Here is a 24,095-nt window from a genome sequence, read left to right as displayed (position 1 = left end):
CATCAAAATTAAACGAAATAAACATTTGAAATATATGAGTTTGTATGTAATGTATGAATATAATATACAAGTTTCACTTTTTAAATGGAATTACTGAAATCAATCTACTTTTTCATGATATTCTAATTTTATGACCAGCACCTGTATACTCTATCAAAGGCTTGAATAACTGTGTTGCTGCACTGAATCCACATTTATATTGTATATCTGACAGAGGAAGCTAAACGTTACCGTGAACTCCTTCCTGACTGCAGTACTTGATCTTGCCGATGAGGATCTCATCGAGGAACGGGTGGAAGACAACGTACCTGAACTGAACTGACATTAAAAAGACCAAAGGATAAAAGGATAAAGTAAATCTGTCAACAAGGTAAACCAACTAACTTGATGCATGAATAACTATGATAATAAATTGTTTCGTCTTTTTTATCCGTGTTGTACCTTTAGTGTGTGAGGCTCCATCTCCTGGGAAAATGTAGGAGTCTTCCAGTTTGGTGATATCATACAGGCAGATGCAGAGGCCCACGTTAAAAACCACCTGAGGTGCAGAGAGCAGGATTATCTGCAATTCTACACAAATATACCATACATCTCATCGTTTTAAGACACAGAACAAAGCAGGTAAAGATGTGGCTTTAATTCAGAAACGGTGCTTTTAATTGTACATTTTTAAGCGGTCAGTCAAACCCATAATATTTCCATAGGTTTTTTCAGACTTTTATTTTAGTGATGTGTAGAAACACTTTCTGTAGAAAGAACAACTTTCAGGCACTTTTCACATTTAACTTACAACTAGCATTTTTTTTAATCTTTTAGCTAGTCTTTTGCTACTTTTAACTGCTTGTAGTTTTTAGCTACCATTCTGCTACATTTAGCTTTCAGCTAGCCTTTTGTACTTTAAGCTACTGTTCTGATACTGTCAGTTTTTAGCTAACCTCTGGCTACAATTAACCTTCAGCTAGCACTTTGATACTTAAGGCTTTTGCTAGCCTTTTGCTATTTTTAGCTGATGTTTTACTTCTAGCTAGCCTTTTTTTAAAACTTTTAGTTACTGTCCTGCTACTGTTGGTTTTTGGCTAGCATTTTACTATTTTTAGCTATTAGCTAGCCTTTCGCTACATGTAGCTTTTAGTTGTTTTGGTGCTTTTGTTTTTTTAGCTAGCTTTTTGCTTCTTTAACCAGCTCAGTTTCAGCTGCTTCTCAGTCATGTAGCATCCTGCCTTTCCACAGGAGTCCCTGTTTCTCCGGTGTCCGCCTCTGTCAAAGCTGTTTCAGGGAACTCTGCTCTACCTGCTGACGGACCGCAGGCCACGTGACGCTCTGCAGACAGGCGCTCGCGCTGTAAAAACTGACCCAGGACCCGCCGGTCCGCCTCACCTTGTTGGCCAGTTTCTTGTTCAGCTCCTCAGCTATGGCCTCATTTAGCTGCCTGTCGAAGTTCCACGGAGGGATCCGGACAGTGTCCACCATCTCCACCAACACGAACATTATTCATATTCGTTCATTCACACATTCACTCACTCATTCATTCACACCCGGAGCTGCTGACGTGACACCAGGAGGAGCGACAGGTTTAACCTCGCAGCATTTTTCACTCCTCCACAGCAGAAAGAAACCACACAGGTCAGGCTTCAGCTAAAACAGCAAAACTAGCTGCAGTCCCAAACATATGGAGCACCCATGCGGTTTTTCTTCTTTGGTTTGAATGGCAGCAGCTAATATCCTACATGTGTCACTTCCGCCACCTGCTGGAGGAGAATTGTTACTGCAGCTTCAATCGGTTTGTCTCCTGACCTGTCCTAAAAAGGTAAACAAACCTCTGCAGCTCTGTGTTTCAGTGTTTGTATTTATTTTATCATGTCCCTGTTAATCACAACATCCTCCACAGTTCACCGTGAATTATCCTGAACCAGATCAGATTTGTCTCTTATGTCCAACTTTTTATAGACTCAACTCTAGTTCTAAATATTTTTTATTATTTCAGCTCTCTGTTCTTCTTTAATTGTCCAGTTCTCTTCCTGTTTGATAGTTTGTCTGTTGTATGTTTTCGTTTTTAACTGCTTTATTAGATAGAGTACCTGATACGTCAGGTTTAAGCCCGAACATTATACTTACATGTACTTTTTTCCACAAGACAAACCATTTAAGTGTTAACTTACACCTGAAAAGTGACTGTAGAGCAGTGGTTCCCAAACTTTTCAGCTTCCATCCCACAAAAAAAAGAGTATAGCAGAGATTTGGGACAAACAGTGTCATTATACTGATTCAAGGGCATAATAATAATAATAATAATAATAATAATAATAATAATAATAACAACAACAACCATTAGGATACTTTTATTCATCTAGAAATATACTTTTTACAATTAATAGCATTTAAGGCAAAGACGGTGTTATTGCCAATCTTTTTAAAAATAATTGTCGTTTCTGGAAATCATCTCAAAACTTCAGGAAGGTTCAGGGACTTTGTGAGGAAATGATCTCCTGATCCTTATGTATTTTTTTTTTTACTTTATAGTTTGTCCCTTAGGCCTTTCTCATGATCAATGGAGACAAGGGTTTTTAACATTTAAAAATGATTATTTAGTAATAATGTGAGTTAGACTCTTGTTAATGAAGATTTTTACTCATCAGGAGAAGTTAGAACATTTATTTATCAAAGGAAAAACACACACACCGCCTCATAATTTCTTCAATATTTATTATTTGTAAATATCAAGATATTTCGACTTAGCAGGCTATAAAACAGCAGGCTACTTTTACAAAAGTTGTAACGACAGATTAGAGAATCATCACGACGTCATTTCACGTTCGGCTTTCATTTACTGCGTTTGAACAAATGAAGAAATGACTTCCGACACTCGAGCTGGAGCTCGACCGCATGCCTGAGCACAAAACCACACGGAGCCGCCACCGAGATTCCTGTTGGGTTTGTCCTCTCACAGCTTGAACTTAAAAACAAATTTAAAACGTCACGGTGGTTCACAGTATGAGCAAAGGATTTCACGTCACGCAGAGGGCGAATTAAAAGGTGTAAAAAGTGGCGTTGAATGTGGGGAAAAGAAAAGGAATTTCACATTAAAAAAAATGTGAACAGGAGGTTAACTCAGTTGGTTACAAAATAATGAATAACCATCATTTCCCATCATGCCAGTGGTTCCTGCAGGCATCAGGCTAATTAAGTTGGATGTTTCAGTTTATGAGTCAGAAATGCCTGAAAGGTCCTTTGATTTGGCTGCTGCAGTTTCCAATCAACTAAACAATGTGAACAAATTAAAAATCAAGACAATTCAAAGCCACCGAGCAACAAGACATTCTTATTTTTACCCACAACGCAAGCGTCTCTTGGTACAGGAAGACAGCAGGCAGCCAACAGAACGTACTTCCATTTATTTTTGTATAATAACAACAACTTTCCTTTATATAGATGTGTATCATCGTGTTTCACCTATGTACACTCCTCTGTGCGAACAGCAGCTGTACAAGACGTCATTTACAAGCAAATCCTAAATCACTAACTTAGCTGCTTTCATTTAGGAACTGATCTGAGCAACAATGAGGAGAATTTACAGACTTCCTGAATATTGGGAATCGTTTAACGAAGAGGGACGATGGCTTTCCTATGTGGAGCAGCAGAAATGAGCTTTGAAAGGATTTTTGAAAGTGGGATCCTACAGCGAGATTACACATAGTTAACATCTTACCTGCTGTGGCTCGAACCCTGAACAAACTCGGTTCGGAGAAACAGGAGTTTACGTATGAAAGACAGACAGCCTGCAAATGTAGCAGGGTCCAAGTGGACTGCTGCCACGATAAACCTTTACAACTCATCAACTTTGCATTACATTGTTAATTACTGTACATAAAAATCTATGGCTGATTGCAAGAGCTAGCTTTAGCGCTTACGATCAGCCCCGGAGCACTTCCTACAGAAATATTGTAATATTTCTGACAGAATAACCACGTGATGCAAAACTGACGGAGGGTTTAAATAAGATGCATGAAAATCTAAAGGCAGAAGTTGGTTTAAGATGGCAGCAATCAACTTAGGCCTTCATCCCACTCGAACTAGCTGCTAGTTTGTTCATTTAGTCTATTTCTCCAAACTGAGGACGTGCAAAGAGCCCATCTGCAGCAGGTAAGATATTAACTGCATATCACATTCTACAGACTATCCCTTTAAACCCATAAAAACAGGTAACCTCGCTGAGTTGGTGTAACACACAGGGTTATTTCATAAAGCTCAGCCTTCCTGCCGTCTGAAAACGTGCTCATCATCATGAATAGTTGGATTTCGGTCTTCCAGTCTCTTCTATGATGAAGAGCAAAATGTGGACAAAAAGCTCAACTGAAATGACTCAAACACAAAAGCTCAAGTTTAGGCAGCTGGACAGTAGACCATGCGGAGAGAAGAGGACTTCTCACACTATTTTTAGGACCAAACAACAACCAAAAACATGTTTCATCGCAACTGAATAGGGAGAACGTCCAACACAACAGAAAGACTGCAGCTTTACCAGAGAAAAAGCAATAAACTAATAAACACGGCTGGTTCATTAAACAGTGGTGCTGCATTTTTTTTAAAACAACCACATGTTTATATCTTATTTTAACCAGAATCTAAGAAAAAAGAACAGCCTAACGAGGCTTTATTGTCTGGCAAAAATCAACCATTTCATCAAACATTTCGGTCTTTCTGGACTGAACGAGCCAAAACAGACGTCTGTTAATCAGAAACAATCATGTTCATTAAATAAGCTCTTTAACAGGATATATAACAAAAACAAAACCGTTGTTGGATTGGTTGTGGTTTGCTGTCAGAACAGTTTTTACTGACAGAGGGGTGTTGTTGCGCAGCGCGGCAGCACAAGAAAGGCGGCACAGAGTGAAGAGTTTTGTGATTAATGTGGCTGAAAGCTGGTAACGTTTTAAAGACGAGCGCTCGGAGCGCAACAGCAGAGGGAGCTGCAGCCGACACTGCGGACGGCCGAGGGGCTTTTAGCAGTTCTGCCTGCAGTAAATAAACGATCCTGCTTGTTTGGCGTCCGTTTACGAACGAGGCGAGGCGGCTCTTGTTTACAGAGTCAGTAACAGACGTTTGTTCAGATCAGTAACAACAAAGTCTTCAAAGTTCAGGGGTTAGAATCAACAAAATAAAAGCACACTAACAAGTTAAAGTCAGCTCATGGAGTCGTCTTCCTAATGAGACAAACATATAACGAGGACCACAAAAGAAAAATAATTATCTTGGAGTGAATTCAGCAGTTAAAGATATTAAAGCTTTAAGTTTTTTTATTATTATTTTCAAGTTTAATTCAAGTCTGTTTACTGTCAGAAACAATCAACACTAATACTATACAATATAGATGTTTATATAGATGTTTTTTATTTTATCGCATTATTTTAGAGAAATAGCAGTGATATCAGTGTTAGAAATAATCAGGTGTAAGAAGAGTACGTACGCATGAAAGGGTGAACTCACGCTTCCACGAGAAAATAAGCAAATCTGATTTAATACGAAAACAGAGCTGCTAGGATTTATATTTTTTTGTCTTGTTTTAACTAAGCTTAATATTTTATGTCCATTTTAACTAAGCTTTATTACTTTTATGTTCCGTTTTAATTAGGTTTTGTTATTTTTAGTTTCGAACATATTTGTGCCATCGTGCCTGTGAACTGGGAGGGTTTCATGTCTGTATGTGCGCTTCCATCTTTACAGCGACCTTGGTTTTCTGACTGACTACATCTGACCCTAAATCAAGTCTGACTACCCTCCTTTGTTCATCTCCAGGTTCGTATTTCTCCCCCTTCTGAACCTGAGTAAATGGCCTCCACACACACACACACACACTGCCACCTTCCTCTTCATCATTACTGGAGCTCCTTCATCCTGTTGAGGGCAGAGCCGGCCTTGAACCACTCGATCTGCGTCTCATTGAAGGTGTGGTTCAGGGAGACGGACTCCTGGCTTCCGTCGCAGTGTTTGATCACTGCTGTCAGCGGCTGGTCGAGGCCGAAAAGGGAAGAAAGATAAATAAATAAATAAAGAACGATGTCAACAAGGAAAAGAAAACACGGCCGTCCTTCAGATTAACGGGACATGTACCGGTGCAGATGTCTGCTCACCTTGCCGGGGGCAAAGGATTTCAGGCCGGTAATTGAAATCTTATCGTCTGGGAGAATTTTGTCGTAATCACTGGGGTCGGCGAAAGTCAGAGGCAGCAGGCCTTGTTTCTTCAGATTAGTCTCTGTTTGGAAGAGAGAAAAAGGTGAAAAAACAAAATACTAATACTTTCAACGAGTTATCAAAGAGGGTCTTTATGACTGAGAGGAGCAAAAGGAAAGACTGAGTTGAGTTAAATTATGTGACCTCGTTATAACAGAGTTAATATGGAAAGCAGACAGAAAAAAAACTAAATGTTACTAAAGTATTTTAGGTTTTAAGCAACATTAATGTTACATCAAGCCTGTGTGAATAACTGTCTAAGCTGGTTTTGCTAAAATTGAAGTATTTCAAGTAAAAGCCTCACTCTGCCCCCAAAACTTTTAATATTCCAACTATTTTTGCTTTCAGACACAAACTTTCTAACCCCAAGAACTCAACTTTTCAGGAAATTTAAAATATATATATATATTTTTTTTGAAGGTGCCACTGACACAAAAACGACGTTGTATTTAAATTATCTTTTTTTTAACAATTCTCCCTCAAATTGCTGATTTTATGTCATTTTAAAAGACTCATTTTACCACTGCCCGGGGGAAAGTTCTTGCATTAGAGCAACACTTTTTGACAGGTCATTATTCTAAAGTTTTACTAATTAGAGAGTAAGTTTTCATGTCTTTGGGAACAGAACAGCCTTTAGCGTCTGGACTAGAAAACAGTTAAAACAAAATGGATTTTTATTTAGCAGGTGGACGAACAAATGAAAGAAGGTTTTATGTTACCTCGTTATCACTTATCTGTTCCACAGAAACACAGCTGATATTTCCCCATTTACATTTTCTGTATGCCACTTTACTGACCGTGGATCCTGGCAAAGCTCTTGACGATGATGGCTCGTCCTCCCAGGTGGCGTGGCTCCAGGGCGGCGTGCTCCCGACTGGATCCCTCGCCGTAGTTCTCATCTCCAACCACCACCCAGTTCACGCCGTTGGCCTGGATTTTAAAAATAAATAAAATAGATTAGGCACATTTTTAAGCTTCCCTTGCACGAAACAGTTGAAATTTCAGCAGGCAGTATGACAAAAATGCCAACATTCACGTGAAAACCTTTTTTTTTTTCTTCAAATCAGCCTCACCTTGTAGAAACGGGCCACATCTGGCACACCTCCGTACTCGCCCGTCAGGAGGTTCTTCACCTTGTTGACGGCGTCGTTCTCGATGTTGACGGCGCCGATCAGCAGGTTGTTGGAGATGTTGTCCAGGTGGCCGCGGAATTTCAGCCAGGGCCCGGCGGCGCTGATGTGGTCCGTGGTGCATTTTCCCTTCACCTAGAGAGAGCGAGAGGAGTGGTAAGAGACGTGGAGGGACAGAGACCAGATGGGATTGTGTTACAGTAAAAACTTGTAGAAGAAATTCTATTTTATTGTGTTTATTCTTAAATATATCCTGTTTCACATCTGAAGGGTGAGTGTGTTGACTGTGGCAACATCTAGTAGCATTTAACATAAATCACATATCAAATGAGTACTCAACTCCTAAACTATAGTTGGGGAAAAAACTTCTTAAAGGGGTAGTTTACATCTTTTGAAATGGGGTTCTGTAGAAAGGTTGTGAATCTGCTGTAGATAGCTGTTTGATTGACTTTAGTTTGGAAAAATAATTTATTTTGACCATATCGACCAGCTAACAGCTTGACCGAGCGGAGCCAAGGTCAAAGTAGATTGTTGCTGCAGAATATTTGAAGTCTAGTTAAAATGGACAAATTTAAAGAATTGTTTGGACTATCATGGCAGTCTGTGACACACAAGGTTCTTCCTAATCACTTCAGTGCTTTTCCAGTTGGGGTTCTTTTTCTTGAACATCCAAAGTCCACCTTCCTCCAAAAAAAACAAAGAACAATTTGGATCATTCCAGTATCTGTTTCTGCCTTTGTAGTCTATTTGGAAAGGATTACAAAGTCAAAACTTCGGTGAAAGGTGATCTACACTTTTACTGCTAGAATATATTCATATTAAACCACTGGACCAGTGAAAATGAACGACTATAAAGATCCCCGGCCAGCAGAATTAGCAGCAGCCCATGTCTCTGTACCTGAAGCCTCTGTTTCATCAGCAGGTTTTTCAGCAGCAGGACTTGGGGTGGGCAAACTTTAATACACCACAAATCTTCTGACACTGTGCTGACACGGTCACTTTATTAAGTGAAAACCAGAAACAGGCGACAGACCCAAATCAGAAAGTGGATGCTGAGATTAGAGCTTTCTCTGCTTTCAGTTCGTTGTTGTTTCAGTAAAGGGCAAAATAGAAAGATGTTGTGAGAAACATAGTTCGCTGCAAAGTTAGTCTATTTGTTATGTTTGGATTGGTGGACAGGCTGAGCGAGGAAGTCGAGTATTTGTATTTGAAGAATAATCAAATAATTAGACAAATTTGAATAGTTTTGCTTGAAATGCCCATCCCTACTTGCAAAAAAACACAGAATTTTATGTAAACAACTATGTGAGTATACTATATAAACTAACTGATGGCAAAGTACAGTTATTTTTAAACAGCATTCACATAAATCACAATGAATAAATATGACAGCAGCAATCCACTTTGGTTTTAACTAAACTGCGTTTCTCCGAATTGAAGTTGTTCAAAAAGCTATCTACAACAGGTAAGATATTAATTGTTCCCTTTAGGAGCAGTGTTAGTTTTGTTCCTCTTGGGCTATGGTTGCAGAACACAGGGAAACAAAGAAACAACAAATCCAGACAATCCTAAAGTTTAGTCCACCTCAGAGTCGAGGATTACAGACTGGCCCCGTTCACGGTTCCCACTGCAGTAAATTTATGGATTCTCTTGTTACTGGCTAAGAGGAAGCTGACCACAGCACTGCCTGACTGATTCTCTCACAGAGGAATCTCAAGATGCAGCTGCATACAGCCTCCCTATCAGCCAATACATCTTCATTCCTGTACAGCTAATTCATCACCAGAACTAAGTGCTGCTCTGATTAATCATGGCAGGCCTAATCAAATAAAAATTTGTGCCACTTTCCCTTAAACGGCCACGATTTTTACACAACATTACACTTGGGTTCAAGCACAAACATTAGAAACAAGATTCATTCGTTCCCCCTCCCTGCAGCCTTCATAAAACCGGTCACTCCTGCAGGCAGAGCCCCCTCTCTGCTCCCCGATGTTAAAGGGGGAAAGGTTTAAGTTTTTCTTTTAGTTAAACACTATCACAAAACACTCTAGTGGTCAGTTTCTCTGATTTAAAACGTTAATGACTTGCTTTTAGAGTTTTTGTGTCAAAATCCTGCGTGGGTTGGCGTTTCCTCCTCGGTTGGTTTGAAGGAGGCGGGGCCAGCTGTGGCAGACCGCTGTAGGACACTGAGGAGGTTACTGTCAGTGTTTATCAGGGAAAATGGAAACAGAAAAAGAGGCAAGTTTTGTTGACAAGAGTAACGTTTCTTTCTTGGTCTGGAGTGATGCTGTCGGGAATTCGAGCCCCACATTTCACAAGAGGAACCCCCCCGAGCTTTACCACAATGTCACACAGCCTTCAAGGAGTTTCCCATCAGGACAGCAGATAAAGGAGGTGGTGGAGGTGAAGGTTTGTATTTCAGGTGGTCCTCTTCAAAACATTAACTGCACGGTCAATGCCGGACTCTGGGTTGTATTTTTCACAGCAGAGCTTAACTAACCACATCCATCAAACTTTCTTGTCCTCCAGGAAGATGAATAATGACACAACTGGGTCAGTTTACACAAATTAATTGCAGAGCGTTGAACCATTTCACCTGCACACTGTCCGCATTTGACATTCACTGCCTTGTTCAAGTTCCTGTTTGGCACTTGATACGTCACACTTCCGAGTGATCAAGGAAAGAGCCTTTAAGACTCATCTTAAACCAGCAGTTTTACAATATAACAATTTACAGCAAGCTTTTTATACACTTATGCATCCACTGAATTTTCCCTAAAACACCCAAACTGTCACCAGCTTCAGTTCCAAGAAATCAAAGGAAAAAAATTTCCTCTTAGCAAACCAGTTGATATCTAGTATCATCCCACCCCCACCAAACACCGCACATCTTGATGTGAAGAGCAGCCTCCTGCTGCCGATCTACAGCCACCATAAATCTCCTCATCTTTCAGTTGCTTGCTGAGGTATAACACCTCTGACCTGACATCGGGTGAAAAAAGACACTTTAATTTCCTGCTCACCTTGATGAGGATCCTCATGTCCTCCAGATCTTTCCCATTCCACTTGTCGAAGGGCTCCAGCAGCTGCAGACGGTTACTGGAGGGGTTAACATCCACCTGCACGACATTAAAACAGGGTCAGACACAAGTCTTCTTTCATGTTCACGTTTTAAAAAAAGCTGTCAAAGCTCACAACTTCTATATCAAATAGAATTTAGTTTGATATGTTAACCATTTTCAGTTTCAGCAATGTTCAGTATTCTGGGTGACAGAGAATCTGTAGAACAACGTCACCTTGACTGTGCTGCTCTCTGATGGGGGGTGCTGGTAGGTGTCCTGGCCCGGGTCAAAGTCTCTGGAGGGGAGCTCATCTCCAGTGGGGGGTTCGAGCTTAAACTTCTCCCCGCTGGGGGCGGTCAGGTAGTCAGTCTCCGGGTTGAAGTTGAGGGTCCCGGCGAGAGCCAGCGCAGTGACAATCTGCACACAAGCAGAAGAAAAACATGAACAAGCGTGCAACTGTCACAGTCTGCCAAAAAATAAAATAAAATAAAACATAGAAATGAGTGTTTTAATGCAAAACGTTAATGAGAAAGTGAGAACTTTAGTATTGTAGACGTTCAATATGCGGTTCATCCTACTTCAGGAGAGGTGACAAAAGCATGAGTAGCTGGATTAGCATCGTTCCTGGCTGTGAAGTTCCTGTTGAAAGATGTGACGATAGTGTTCTTTTCTCCTTTTTTCACATCCCTCCTAAAGAGCCAAAATATAAAAAAAAATCTTGTTTGATCGTACAGTATGGTACTTCACAAGAAAACAAGTTTAAATCCCTGCTGGTAGCCTACAGTGTTTGTTTTCATCTGTAAGGCAGTTGTAAAATAATAAAAATAAAGGTTTTTTTGTGTTAAATCATAAAAATGCTCATCTTATTTCATGGTAGAAGGAGATATTGTTTATGTTTGTCATTTTAGTAACAGATTCTTGATGGAGCTGCAGCTCTGTGAAAAACAAAAGTGACGTGGAAAAAATGTTGACAATATTTAGATGAAAAATAAAAAGAAATAAAAGGTGTTTATCTTTTACAAGAATATAGAAAATACTTTAGAAAATCAAGTTTGTTTTGACATATGTAGGTGTTTGCTTGTCGTTGTTTTTTTTCATCAATTCCAGGGCACAATATATCAAAAATTTATCATTGTCAATACAGATATATGCAATATAAGAAAGAATTGCAACAAGTAACAAACACAAACTGGATTCCAGTGATATATTTGTGAATTTAATGCACCTCCACTACTCTAAGCACTCAGAGCTGATTAAGACAACAGAGACTGAAATGCTAAAGCACACAGAGAGTTGTGACTGTCGTGAAGACAGGAAAAAAACGAAGCAGGAAATTGTGGGTTCATCGCAACCAATTTCGTCACTGCAATATTCAACAATAATATTGCAACTGCATGTTTTCCTAATGTTGAGCGGCCCTAATAAATTCCTAACTGGTAGCCATGACAACTGATATGTTCTGCTCTGTATCCAAAAGTTAGCAAACTATCCAAGTCAACTTTCACAGAGTAGCTGCTGAAAAGCTGCTTAGAAGGAGTACTCTTTAAAAGATCAAATAAAATCACATGCACACCTGTCCCACTGCCCGATGCAAGGACCACAAGCGTTAGCAAGCACAATTCCTCCAACATCGCTCAGGATCTTGGCCTGGAAGAAGAATAAAATGAATTTGGGAGAACGTCGTCTTTCAGACAATGTTATGTTTGTTTGTTAAATTCGGTCTTCGGGCGTTCTGGTGCGTTTCTGACTCACATATCCATCCCTCTCGATTGTGGCTCGAATCTGTTCAGATCCCGGCGTAACTGTGAACTGGGCCTGGCACTTCAGGCCTTTATCCAGAGCCTGCTTAGCCAGGGAGGCTGCTCTGCCCATGTCTTCATAGCTGGAGTTGGTGCAGCTGCCGATCAGACCTGTTTCAATCAAACAGAAAACAAAAAAAAAAAATCTAAAAGACTGGAAGTGTCCAGAAACAGACAAGTAGCACTTAATGCATTTTTAATATTACTGTACATGTATCATATAACATGAGGGTTGTTTGGTTTTTTTGGTTGAAAATAAGACTCAAAAGTCTTGATTACCATGCCTCTAATCTGCTTATTCTGCAAATCGCTGGAATTATGTTGCCATCAAGGTGACCTTGGAAAACCAGCGTCACGATTGAGCTGTAATGCAATCTGATCATATCTGTTCAATAAAACAGCTAGTACAAAAAAAGACTGAGCGATCTCATTTCACTGGACAAAGCATTAAAAGTGACTGGAAGGTGATCTGGCCGTGTCACAAATACTGACCAACTTTAACCTCCAGGGGCCAGCCGCTCTTCTTAGCTATGGCCCCTATCTCAGACACGGGGTGGGCCAAGTCAGGGGTGAACGGCCCGTTGATGTGGGGCTTCAACTGTAAGAGGAGAAGGGGAGAAACCCAAAATAAGGGGACAGCAATGCACAAATACAAACTTTCAAAAAGAGTGTTTTATTTGGATTCATGGCACTCTGAGATCCCTTTCCCACTGGATACCCCACTGTGCTCTCCGTGACCCACATGACCGATTAGAACGTGGCCGGATTGTGGCAAATTTGGAAAACCTTCAGTGTAAAAGAAATCGTGATGCTGCTATACTCTCAGTACTCCAGAAACAGGTTTTTCCTCGCTAAGTTCCATGTCTCTGAGATGTTCTCACACACACCTACAACTGCACCACCCACGGGCCCAGCTCTGCCATGACTTTTTTTGCATTATATCAGGATATAACTACATGCTAGAAAAGATTGCCCCTGCACAACTCTCCTGTCACTGGCATAACGTTTTGTGTTTCCATGACTTTATCATGATCTGCAGAACTTTCCTTGATATATGGTAGGTTTCTGGGACTCCAGCATCAGTTCCAGCCTTGCTGTGGTGGAGGAAACCCCATTCAGTCTAGACTACCTGTTAAAAGGTTATTTTCGGTATGCTCAACTGTAGAATTCATCAAGTTTCACTTTGCTCTCTAATAAAAAAATAAAAAAAAGATAAGAATGATTTTTAACATCTAAACATTACAGTTTCCTTCTTTTTTGGGTCACCTCGCTCAGGTTGATGTCAATGACTTGGTCGTATTCACAGCCTTCATCCGGCACCAAATCCTCTTTAAACTCATTAGCAACTGATGCAATTTCTGTACAAATGAGACAGACGGAGGTAAGAAGGCAAATAAAGACTCGACGAACAGAGGCAAACAGTAAGACACCGACCTCCACGACCCGTTTTCTCCAGGTACGTCCTCATGCGGTGATTATAGGGGAAAACAGATGTAGTGGCTCCAATTTCAGCACCCATGTTACAGATAGTCGCCATTCCTAAAATGCAGAATTAGAAAGATTACAGTAAGTTATTGATTTATGGAGATCAGCAGGATTTTAAACCTTACACTGCAGCTTATTCTTACCAGTGCAAGAGACGGAGTCAACTCCAGGTCCATGATACTCCACGATGGCCCCCGTGCCTCCTTTCACCGTCAGGATGCCGGCCACCTTCAGGATGACATCTTTCGGGGAGGTCCAGCCAGACAGGGTTCCTGTCAATCTCACTCCAATCACCTGGGGAAGGAAGGAGTAAAGACAGGTTGTTAAAAAAATAAACTAAAATAAAAGACTGAGGCACAAAAAACTGTCTACTTTAATCAAATTTATCAGATGACGCCAGAAATACTCACTTTGGGGCACTTGAGCTCCCAGGGGATTCCAGCCATGACGTCGACAGCGTCAGCTCCACCCACTCCGATACAGATGGCCCCCAGACCACCGCCGTTGGGTGTGTGAGAATCGGTACCAATCAGCATCGCCCCAGGATAGGCATAATTCTCCAGGATGATCTACATAAACACAGACTTATTTGTTTGCTAGTGTTCTTTTGTTTTAAACTAAAATATTTAGGAAAGAAAGACAGAAGATGTTACATATAGTTTTAGTTATAAAACAAATTTATGAAAGATGCTTTTAATAATCGTCTGACACGACCTCTGACTGAATTTCTTCACAAAAAGGTCCAGTTACAAATTTCCAGACAAAACAAATCCACAAGATGTGAACGTGATGCGTTATATTTTGATAACCTAATCAAACGTTTCAAAATTTTATAATTTCCATAAAAGTCAAATTTCTAAGAGTTTTCAAGAAAGCCACCAGCACCATTATCTATGAGTGTTAATGTTACCTGATGGATGATCCCTGAGCCTGGTTTCCAGAAGCCAACACCGTATTTTGCTGCAGCAGTTGCAAGAAAGTTGTACACTTCGTGGTTTACTTCCTGAGTTCAGAGTATATATGGATAAGGCTTTTGAGGATGCACATTCTTTTATATACATACAAGTGTCTTGCAAGTATTTATGAACGTAAAAACATTGCACAGCACCTAAAGCTAAGTCTTCTTATTCAGTTTGGCTTTGTTCAAAGAGCTATCTACAACAGTTAACATATTAGTTGTTCATAACCTTTCTACAGAACCTCACTTCAAAAGAGCTGAACAACTGCTTTAAATATAATAGCAATGTGTAATCAGTTAACTGAAACATAAATTTTGTCTTGCATTCACTCAAAACTCCTTATGAAAAGCTAAGACAAACGCCAGACAAACATCATTCTGACAAAACACACGGTTTGGATGTAAAACAACTAAAACTGTTTTATGTATAACTGTGGAAAATGTTGCATAGAGGGCAGAATTTTCTCTCACCTTAGCCCTCTGTAGGTCCTGAGCCCCTCCAATCTGAGCCTCGATCAGGTGATCACAGTGGATGGTGGAGGGAACAGCCACTTTGGGCAGGTCGCTGCTTATAAACTGCAGCATGGCCATCTGGGCCGTGGCGTCCTGCATGGCCACGCGGTCTGGTCGCAGGCGCAGATAAGTGCGGCCACGGTCGATCTCCTGCCCTGCTGGATCGTCCAGGTGGCCATAAACGATCTTCTCCGACAGAGTGAGAGGCCTGTTCAGCCTGGTGGGGGTGGATTACACAAAACAGATGGGAAGAATTGTAACGGGTCAGAACAGGATACAAGCTTGCTTTAAAATTATTTCCAACTGACTCAACACTACGAGGCTGGAATGATGCTTTGTTTCATTTGAACGAGCTGCTGACCTCCTGCGTACGATGTTGATGTTCTCGTGCATCTTCTGATAGTTAACACTAGAGCCTGGCTCAAAGCGGCTCATGGCCACCTTATCCTTAGCGCTGAAGGCTGCGGAAACATGAAAACGTCTTGCTCCTGTTCCAAGAGCCAACTAGACCAGGAAGAGCAGAAAATCATTGAGAAAAATAAAACCGTAACTGAGGTTTTACTGTACCATTAAGCACAAATGCAAGGTGTTAAAAAGCAAGGTCAGAGAAGCATTTAAAATATGATAGTCGTGGAAAAAGGTCAGCAGGAGCTAAAGCAGAGGGAGTGGTTAAAACATGGACTTGCACTGGCAGCTGCAACAGCAACATATACCAAAAAAAAACTCTTATCTTATTGTCAAACAGCTCAGATTGGTCACACACTGACTTCATTATACAATTTTACAACTAAGGAATCCAACCTCTGTCAGAAACTGAGTATCGGACAGATATTTAACATTTGGAAAATATAAAATATTGCCTGTTTAATGATGTAATGTTTTCTGTCACAACTACTGTAGAGTTAAATTAAAATCTGCCACGGCAATGGCTGACCAGAACCATCTTCAAACCAACCAGGTTTGTTCATTTTATAACCTTGTGTGGACTAAGTGGAAAGTCACTGCACTCAGAGGAAACTGGGTGAAAGTTCCTCTGGCTCATGTTGCCGGGATCAGCCTCACCCACTGGACCGCAGGCAGTTTGACAGCACAGAGTCTCTCTGGTACCTTTCTGGTACCTTTAACTGCATAAGGTTTGAGGCAAAATGAAATGTTTCACTACCACGACTATTATCTACAACCCAGGATACAAGAGACAAGCATTCCTTCTACAGAAAGTTAAAATATAATCTTAAGGAAAATCACCTGTGATCTAATGATAATCTTAAAACTGGTTACTACCACAAACAAAAGCATAAACAAAGTAACAGCTGCTGGCAAGTTGGAGTACTTGGGTTTAATATGATAACAAAGGTCCTGAAAGAGGACTATATGACTGTAAGGTAGACCAACTAAAAACACAGAGTGTTAAATGAAGAATCTGCATAAAGGCACAATTTATATACACAAACACTTGGAAAATAATGTGAACCTGTTATTTATTAAAAACTGGTTATCAGGCAGCTTCAAAAAGTATTCAACCCCTTGAAGCTTTTTTTCCCCCCATTTATGTACATCACAACCTATTATTTAAACTAGAGCGGTACAATATGTGAGAAATCAATATCAATATCGCAAAGGATTCCAATAAAGCACAGACACAAACTGTATGCCATACATTTATATTTCACAATCATATAAACCCACATCTCCTAAATGCCCAAAGCAAATGAAGAGAGTTGTGAGCATTATAAAAAATAAAACACCTGAATTTATTGCATCTGAAACGATCATCACAAGATTCATCAATAACATCATAAATGCATGTTTACCTAATACTGAGCAGTCCTAATTTAAACTGATATTTTGGGGGGTATTATTGTAACAGGCCTAAACAACGAAAGTCCAAACAGCTGGAAAAAAAAACATAAAATTCCTATAGTACTGTGAATATGAGGACGTGCATTAATTTCTGTCTAATTTCACTAAGTTGTCTGTGTTTGGTTCCAACTGAAACCAGCTGTTCGCTTTAAAGATACTTTTATACATAAATGTTGTATTTTCCTGTGGGTTCCCTTAATATGCAGTTTACAATATTACAAACACAAAAGGCCAACTCAGCTCCCTGTATTTTGCTCCCTTAGATAGCGAGACACCTACATCTCTGGTTGTTTATGTATAAACTACTGACGCTGCACCGAAAAACATGACACTAAGTCTGCATATATTGCCTTTAACCCTCAATAAATAGACGAACCGTTCTTAGACTCGTCGTATCAAAAATACAGTAACAAAACTGGACATACATCGTATCATGGGATTTATCAGGCAGCAGAAACGCGCTGCTGTCAAAACTGAAACTCCTAAAAGGAAAAAAACAAAACGCAACCTTGTGATCACCTTGTAAACAGCAGCTGACCAAGGCCCTCTTACAGACACCGCTTGACTATTATTGACTGAACTAATGTTCACAAATGACAGGTTTAACAACACTTTTGGTTTTTAACAGATGGTAGGCAGTCGATACAACGAGATAAGTCGGGACGTAAAAAAAAATCTCAGAACAGCCTCCTTACTCCTGATTTATCCGCTGTTGGTGGACTAAAAGTGACGGTAGCTGAAGTGCACATCACAAATATTTGTTGTTAAACTCTTACTCGACTGCAAAATGACTGTAAGCAGCTCTGAAAAAGTAATAAATGCTTTTTCTTACCCGGAGTCTAGTGATAGTCATACAGTACGACGCCATTTTGTAGCTTCTAAACAAATCAGTGTCGCTTCTTTCTTACGTCATTGGCTAAGTGCCCGCTGTTAATGCTGCTATGAATAATCCTCATTATTCATGAATAATCCTCATTATTCGTAGTTTGTTTATGTGTAGTTTGTTTTGTTTATTTGTTTTGGGGTCTAAAACTTTTTTTTTGCTTTTGTTGTTGTTGTTGTTTTGTGGGTTTTATTGTACAATTTTTGGGAAGTTGATTCCATTTTATTTACATTTGGTTGTGACATTTTGATAAAAAACTAGATGTGGAAATTTATCCAAATCACAACAAACTCATTGAATTGTTTGTTTCTTATTATTATCTCAGTGGTGTAGGAAAATAAGCACCATTTAAGCCAATGACACTTTGAGTGCTTTACATTTATATTATATACATTTTAGCAGTCTGCTTTTCATTATTCACACACTGCTATAACTACAGTATTGGTTTTAATCATATTATGATTGTTTTTTACTTTCCAGCTTTTCATAGCAAATGATCATCTTAAATCATAATGCATTGTGAAACTATTCAACCTAATCCTAAACTATTTGCAACAGAAAAAAATATTTATATTCCCAATACTTCCACTACATTTGTAACTATACTCGCACAGAAATAGCATTAAAGTCTCTGCCAATAATAACACGCTGACAGGGACCGTTTCACGGCAGTGTCTTATGGATTGCTGTATATTATTTCCTTAAAGAAAACATCAGTCTGTGTAGATTATGCAGCAAAGTTTATCCTCATTCTCATCACTGACTATACATCAGGTGATGGTATATTTGACTGAATTTGTGCAAAAACTTGTCTATTTTATTCAAATTGATCACAGATTTCAGCATATGAAACTCAGATGAGGTATGTTTTTGGAGGAAATTGTCTACAACTACCAGGGTAATTATAGCTGACCCTTTCATCAGCTTTTTCATGAATTTATGAGTGTTTCAGTGACCTGAAAAAGCAAAATATGTCGTTTTTGTACGTGTATTTATTCTAGATATAGGTAATTTCACATCAGTTTGAAAATATGTTTATCTTGATAATCTTCCCTGGTGCTTACAATAAACTACACTCTTATTTAACATATCATTATTCATAGATAAAATGTTTATTTGAATTTCTTGTGTCCATATGGAACAATCTTAATTCACAAAGATTCATCAAAAGAAAGATTCCTTACAAAAACATTGACGAGCCATTTATTTGTCAAACTATAGTTTGTCAAGTAGCATAAGAATGCTTGACTTTGCAAATTGATATTTTTTTGTATTCATAGTTTTATGAACTGTTATGCTTATTTCATGTGCTTTAATATTTGATGTCTGGGCAGGCCATCAAGTGGTTTCTATGTAAGTTTGGTACGAATGTAAAAAAAATGTATGAAATTTTATTTTAAAGTCCAAATTATTGTGTAGAACATTTTAAAAATATATATTCAACAAAAATAAATAAATAAATAACTGAAACCAGTAGCAACATAATTTGGAAGACAGTTAACTGCACGTCGTTCGTTAAGAACTTAATTTCCCACAATCCTCTGCGACAAGTCAGGCCTATCAGCTGCGAGTCCTCCTCCGCCTCAGCCAATAGGCACTCTGTTGCTATCACCACTTATATTTATAGTAAATTGTTCAGTGCCGAAGGAAACTACAAATATCTCTCCGCCATTCAAACTAGAGCCTGTAAGGATAATATAGGATTTTAAATTAAAAAGACATATTGTTTAGGCGACCTTTTAACGACTGGGGATGGACGCGGCGTCTAAAGCGCAATAATTGGTCAGGTTTTTGTTTTGTTTGTTATCTTTTTTTAAAAAACAGAAGTTGGTAAGTCATGACAAGCACGAGCTAGCAGGTGGAGAGGAGGATATGAACTGTCGACAGCAAATAACAACGTATGATGTGAAGAAAGTAGTCCCTGTCGTCACGGGGGTGTGGGCGAGTCACACTGTATAAATACGCCGCGCTGTCAAACAGTAAAGTTTAAGTGGACCCTAAGTGTCAGGGCGAGAAGACAAAGTGGACAAACCTCTGGACGTCGGAGAGTTTAAACAGCAGTGGGACGAGGGAGGAAAACAAAAACACGATGGTATTACGATAAATATCCACCATTTGAACCCGTGACTCGATTAAAAAAAGCAAAAAAACATTTCGAAGTGAGAGCTATCACAGGGGAATTAATACAAAGACGCAGGAGTAGCTACAAGTCGAGCTCGGACAGCACGTAGAGGTGAGTAATTAACCCTAACCTGGTGGATAACGAGGGACATTTTTACCCTAAATACCTTTTATTTACACGGGTGAATTGACAACACGGTGTTGGGATGTCCTGGTGTTTTTCCATGACTGTAATGAGTGGCCGTGCTGGCTCAGTTTCTGAATAAAGCTTTTGTTTTGAGCCATTTCTCAGTTTGTACGTCTACATTAGCTGAACTGAGCCATTTTAAAGCTCACGTCTCCTTGTTTAACGAGGATGTTTGTGCTGAGGCAGTCTCCTTCGTTGTTCATTTCCTTCCTCGGCAGGCTGCTCACCTCTTAATTAGCTTTATAATTTCATTTCCAGTGCCTTTTTGTAGGAAAGAGATTTTACCCCACCCCCCTTTGCATGTCCTCTTTGCTCCAGTGCCTTTTGACATTTAATAATCTCCCAGTTGCTGCCTCTCTGTCTAGGTATTATCTATGCGAACCTTCATTGTATACATTTATTCTTCTGCATCTGCCTGATCTTAACCCTTATCATTTCCTAAATGCAGCACAGCGAAGGGATGGACAAGTGTTGAGATTTAAAGCTCTGTCAGGAGACATCTGAGGGGTTAAAAAGGACAGATCACAACAATATTTTGTGGCAGGCCTTGCATAACTCTCACCTTGAAGTGCAGTACTTTCAGGAAGGATGATTATTTTTGTGTGTGCGTGGATAAATGTTTTGCTGTTGCTTATGCTTTTCGTGCCTATGCAGCTTTACGGTCAAAGCCTGACATGCTGTGCTTGTTTTGCAGCACACTCTGTTCTCATAATGAGCCTATGTAAACAAAAATAACAGCGGGGATCCTGCTGATGCTCTGACCTGCAACAACGGGCCTCGCAAAAAGCAAAACACAAAAACAGCCTTTTCCCAATCTGCACAGGAAGAATTTAGATGTAAAACAGATGAGGGGGGATTTTGTAAATGCATCAATAATGACACTGAAAACATTTTTTTCCCCCCTGAATCAAATCTGCACACGGGAGTCGACCCCCTTTTAATGTCACTGGATGACACTTCCATTCTCCTGTTTTGATAACAAAATGTACAAAATGCAGTAGGTGGTTTGGCCGTCTGTGCAGTCAGTGTTTTCCCAGATGATGGCTGTGTCAGAGGATGGATCCTTTCTGTCAACTCGTTTTAATCGAATTGGTTGAAATCATACAGATGAGGCAAAACGATGAGCCCTATTTATAGCACCTTCCTAATAAGCCCCTCGTCCTACCCTTCAATGTCATGTGAAAGTAAAATCTAAAGCTCTCCTCTTTGCTCCTGGGGCCGCTCGCCCGGCCTGTGCAGCTTTGTCTCTAATAACATTAGAACTGTCTTTAATCGGAGACGTCTTTCTAATCTTAGCCGCTGAATCCCCATCTGGCTGGAAGGTGAACGTGAGGGATTGTTTTCCGTGTGTGCATGGAGGCTGGGGAGAGCGGGGAGGAGGGTGGCGGTGCATGCTGGGAAGTTGTGTTCCATCTGTTAAACATCCTGCCATTTTCTCCTTTATTTTTTTAAAATCCAGTACCTCTTGAGTTGGTTTGTTTTGTTCGCACGTAATCTCTCGTTCGGCCCGTGTCTCCATGGTGACTCTGTCTCGAAGTCGAAGCTTTAAGATGGAAGTGCTTCGTGAGATCACGTTTAGATTATTCAGGATTTCTGAAGCTCAACAATGCAGCATGTGTTACATCCATCAGTGCGTTCTGCAGCTGACAAACTCCAAATTTAAAGCAAGACGTTCAGTGTTGGAGATTTTAGTCTTTCTACCTTTTACAGTTTGTTTGCATTTCTCAACATTTTAAAGTGTCGTTGATGTCCTTAGGCTTTTAAACATGTTCATCAAGAAAAGCAAATCGGATACAGGCTTGGCTTTCTGTGTTTGGCTATATTGATGTGATGAACTGTCAGCAGCTGGAGAACAACAGATTAACAGTTTTCTCCTGTCTTCACAGTTGGGCCATCCAAACAGGATAAAAACAACCTTCAACCAGCTGCCTCTGCTTCTGAGGCGCCTTTGCAACAATGACGCTAAAGGAATCAACCCCTTTCCAGTAAACCAGAGGCTCACACTTCCTACGGCTGCTTTCCCCCCCTTTCAGCATCATCATTCGACCATTTTGTTCCCAGAACGACTCTAACCTGGTGCGGTCATGCATCTAGAGGTAAAGGTGGCCCTCAACTTCATCGTGTCCTACCTGTACAACAAGTTGCCTCGACGTCGAGCCGACCTATTTGGCGAGGAGCTGGAGAGGATACTGGTTTCTCGTTTTGAAGGACACTGGTACCCTGAAGCCCCCCTCAGGGGCTCTGCTTTCCGCTGCATCCACTTGGGAGCGCCAAGGGACCCCGTGGTGGAGCTGGCGGCCAAAAGAAGCGGGCTGGACACGGAGGAGGTGCGTGCAAACGTCCCCGCGGAGCTCAGCGTGTGGATAGACCCTTACGAGGTGTCCTACCAAATCGGAGAGAAGGGGCAGGTGAAGGTGCTCTACCTTGAGGACCCCCCAGGCCTTGGCTGTGACGGCGAGAGGGCCGAGGGGCTGATAAAGGAGTGTAAAGGGGAAGTGGAGGCTGACGATGCCAAGAACCTCGGCTTCAACCCTGACGCTCAGGTGTTCGTTCCAGTTGGGAGTCAGGCATCTCCTGCCCTCATGCCGTCGCTCTCCAGCTCTCCCACGCCTCTGTCTGCTCAGTCTTGCCCGGGGCTCTTCACCTACCCTAACTCCAGCACACCCACAGACCCCGGGGTCCACTCTTCCAACACCTCCACCCCTTCCCCTCCCAGTGGCGGGCTGCCCTACCTCTCCACTCAGCAGCTGCCCTCCACTCTCCCTCCCGCCCGCCCGCAGCCCATCACCTTCACCACCGCCAGCTTTGCCGCCACGAAATTTGGCTCCACCAAAATGAAAAAGTGCAGCGGGGCCGGGTCGGCGGCCGCCCCCGGCGTCATCGTGCCGCCCTCCCAGAGGATGCTCACCCGTTCCCCCACCACCATCTCGGCGCCGGAGCTGCTCAAGCACAAGCCCCTGTCTCTGTCGTTGCACTCGCTCGGCGGCCCCATCCCCAGCCAGCTCTCTCCCAGTGCCAAAGAGTTCGTTTACCCAGGATCCCCGGGCCCCCTTTACTTTGACACAGACGCCCAGCCCATGCAGCCTCACGCCAGCCATTTCCAACACACGACCGGCGCCAATCCGACCTTCGACCCCTTCTCCAGCCCTCCTGCTCAGAGCGTGGGCGTCATTGGCAGCGGCGGAGGAATCTCTTACATGGAGAAGCCTCCATTTGTTGACGGTTTAGGAAGCTACAGTCTGCAATATCCCAGCCAGTCCTTCCAGCCTGTTGTGTTGGCCAACTAAGCCTTTATTTGTAATAAGAACCGTTTAAAGGAAAAATTGGGACGATGCTCCATATTTTCAGTTTTTTTCTAACAAGTTGTTCTAATGCTAACAAATGTCAGGAATTTTACTACAAATATTTAAAAAAAAAAGAACCTAATCCTCTGAATATCTCATCTTTTGGATTTCTGACCCTCCTGGTCCCACCCTTCCTTTGTCCAGTGTTGTTCCTCGTCCCTTTCTCTGCATCGACATTAACAGGAGAGGGTGGGGGTGAGTTTCCTTCTACCTTGTTTTTTTTTTTTAAGTTCCTGCCGATCACTGATTTTTGATGAATGTTAAAGTGGGAGACGTTTATGTTCCTGACTCATACTCTAATGGACTCCACTCCAGTATAGCTTCATTTTTAACTGCACTGTCATGCTGTGAAACAGGACTTTGCCAAGTCCTGCAGGGAACGACTGCTGTGGAAAACTCAGCACTTTGCTCTGCAATCTGCTCTGCCCTACTTGCCACAAATACAGAAGAAGAAGAAGGAGGAGGAGGAGAGGGGGGCTCTGTCTATGTGTGCAGTCCTGCTCTGTTTTTGTTATGGCTCGATCG

At 41.1% G+C, this 24,095-nt stretch overlaps 3 protein-coding genes across 3 annotated transcripts in view; 1 reads left to right on the top strand and 2 right to left on the bottom strand.

The window, feature by feature from the left end:
• The window catches only part of polr3h (polymerase (RNA) III (DNA directed) polypeptide H), a 5,446-nt gene extending 3,646 nt beyond the window's left edge, over window positions 1-1,800 (bottom strand). The window contains exons 1-3 of the mRNA XM_017416550.3: window positions 1,378-1,800; window positions 442-538; window positions 232-318 (exon numbers count right to left, since the gene is read on the bottom strand). Coding sequence (XP_017272039.1) covers window positions 232-318; window positions 442-538; window positions 1,378-1,488 — 295 coding nt within the window. The 5' untranslated portion in view covers window positions 1,489-1,800. The remainder of the gene's footprint in view (window positions 1-231; window positions 319-441; window positions 539-1,377) is intronic.
• Window positions 1,801-2,683: 883 nt separating this feature from the next.
• LOC108236233 (aconitate hydratase, mitochondrial) lies at window positions 2,684-17,962 on the bottom strand. Its single transcript, XM_017416760.2, has 18 exons — window positions 17,868-17,962; window positions 15,537-15,679; window positions 15,134-15,392; window positions 14,615-14,707; window positions 14,115-14,273; window positions 13,848-13,998; window positions 13,654-13,758; window positions 13,486-13,577; window positions 12,712-12,817; window positions 12,173-12,330; window positions 11,994-12,067; window positions 10,999-11,110; window positions 10,655-10,837; window positions 10,382-10,477; window positions 7,302-7,493; window positions 7,026-7,158; window positions 6,129-6,250; window positions 2,684-6,005 (listed from the first exon to the last, which is right to left on the bottom strand). Exons 1-18 carry the CDS (start codon window positions 17,901-17,903, stop codon window positions 5,874-5,876), a joined length of 2,346 nt encoding a protein of 781 aa, XP_017272249.1. The 5' UTR covers window positions 17,904-17,962; the 3' UTR covers window positions 2,684-5,873.
• A 1,905-nt stretch (window positions 17,963-19,867) lies between these two features.
• On the top strand, window positions 19,868-23,533 carry LOC108236086 (protein Tob2). The gene is made up of 2 exons (XM_017416535.3): window positions 19,868-20,151; window positions 22,113-23,533. The coding sequence occupies exon 2, from the start codon at window positions 22,311-22,313 to the stop codon at window positions 23,511-23,513; it is 1,203 nt and encodes a 400-aa protein (XP_017272024.1). The 5' UTR covers window positions 19,868-20,151; window positions 22,113-22,310; the 3' UTR covers window positions 23,514-23,533.
• The last annotated feature ends 562 nt before the right edge of the window (window positions 23,534-24,095 follow it).

The sequence above is a fragment of the Kryptolebias marmoratus genome, linkage group LG12, assembly GCF_001649575.2.
Source record: "Kryptolebias marmoratus isolate JLee-2015 linkage group LG12, ASM164957v2, whole genome shotgun sequence".
Classification (NCBI taxonomy): domain Eukaryota; kingdom Metazoa; phylum Chordata; class Actinopteri; order Cyprinodontiformes; family Rivulidae; genus Kryptolebias; species Kryptolebias marmoratus.
This window is presented reverse-complemented; position numbering and strand designations above follow the sequence as displayed.

Excerpts from the sequence above, each read along its gene's own strand:
- LOC108236086 (XM_017416535.3), top strand. The coding sequence starts at position 22,311 with ATGCATCTAGAGGTAAAGGTGGCCCTCAACTTCATCGTGTCCTACCTG.
- LOC108236233 (XM_017416760.2), bottom strand. The coding sequence starts at position 17,903 with ATGGCGTCGTACTGTATGACTATCACTAGACTCCGG. Across the intron at positions 15,393-15,536 it reads ATCAACATCGTACGCAGGAG|GCTGAACAGGCCTCTCACTC; the intron begins GTCAGCAGCTCG and ends CACCCCCACCAG. Across the intron at positions 14,708-15,133 it reads AGGACCTACAGAGGGCTAAG|GAAGTAAACCACGAAGTGTA; the intron begins GTGAGAGAAAAT and ends CTCTGAACTCAG.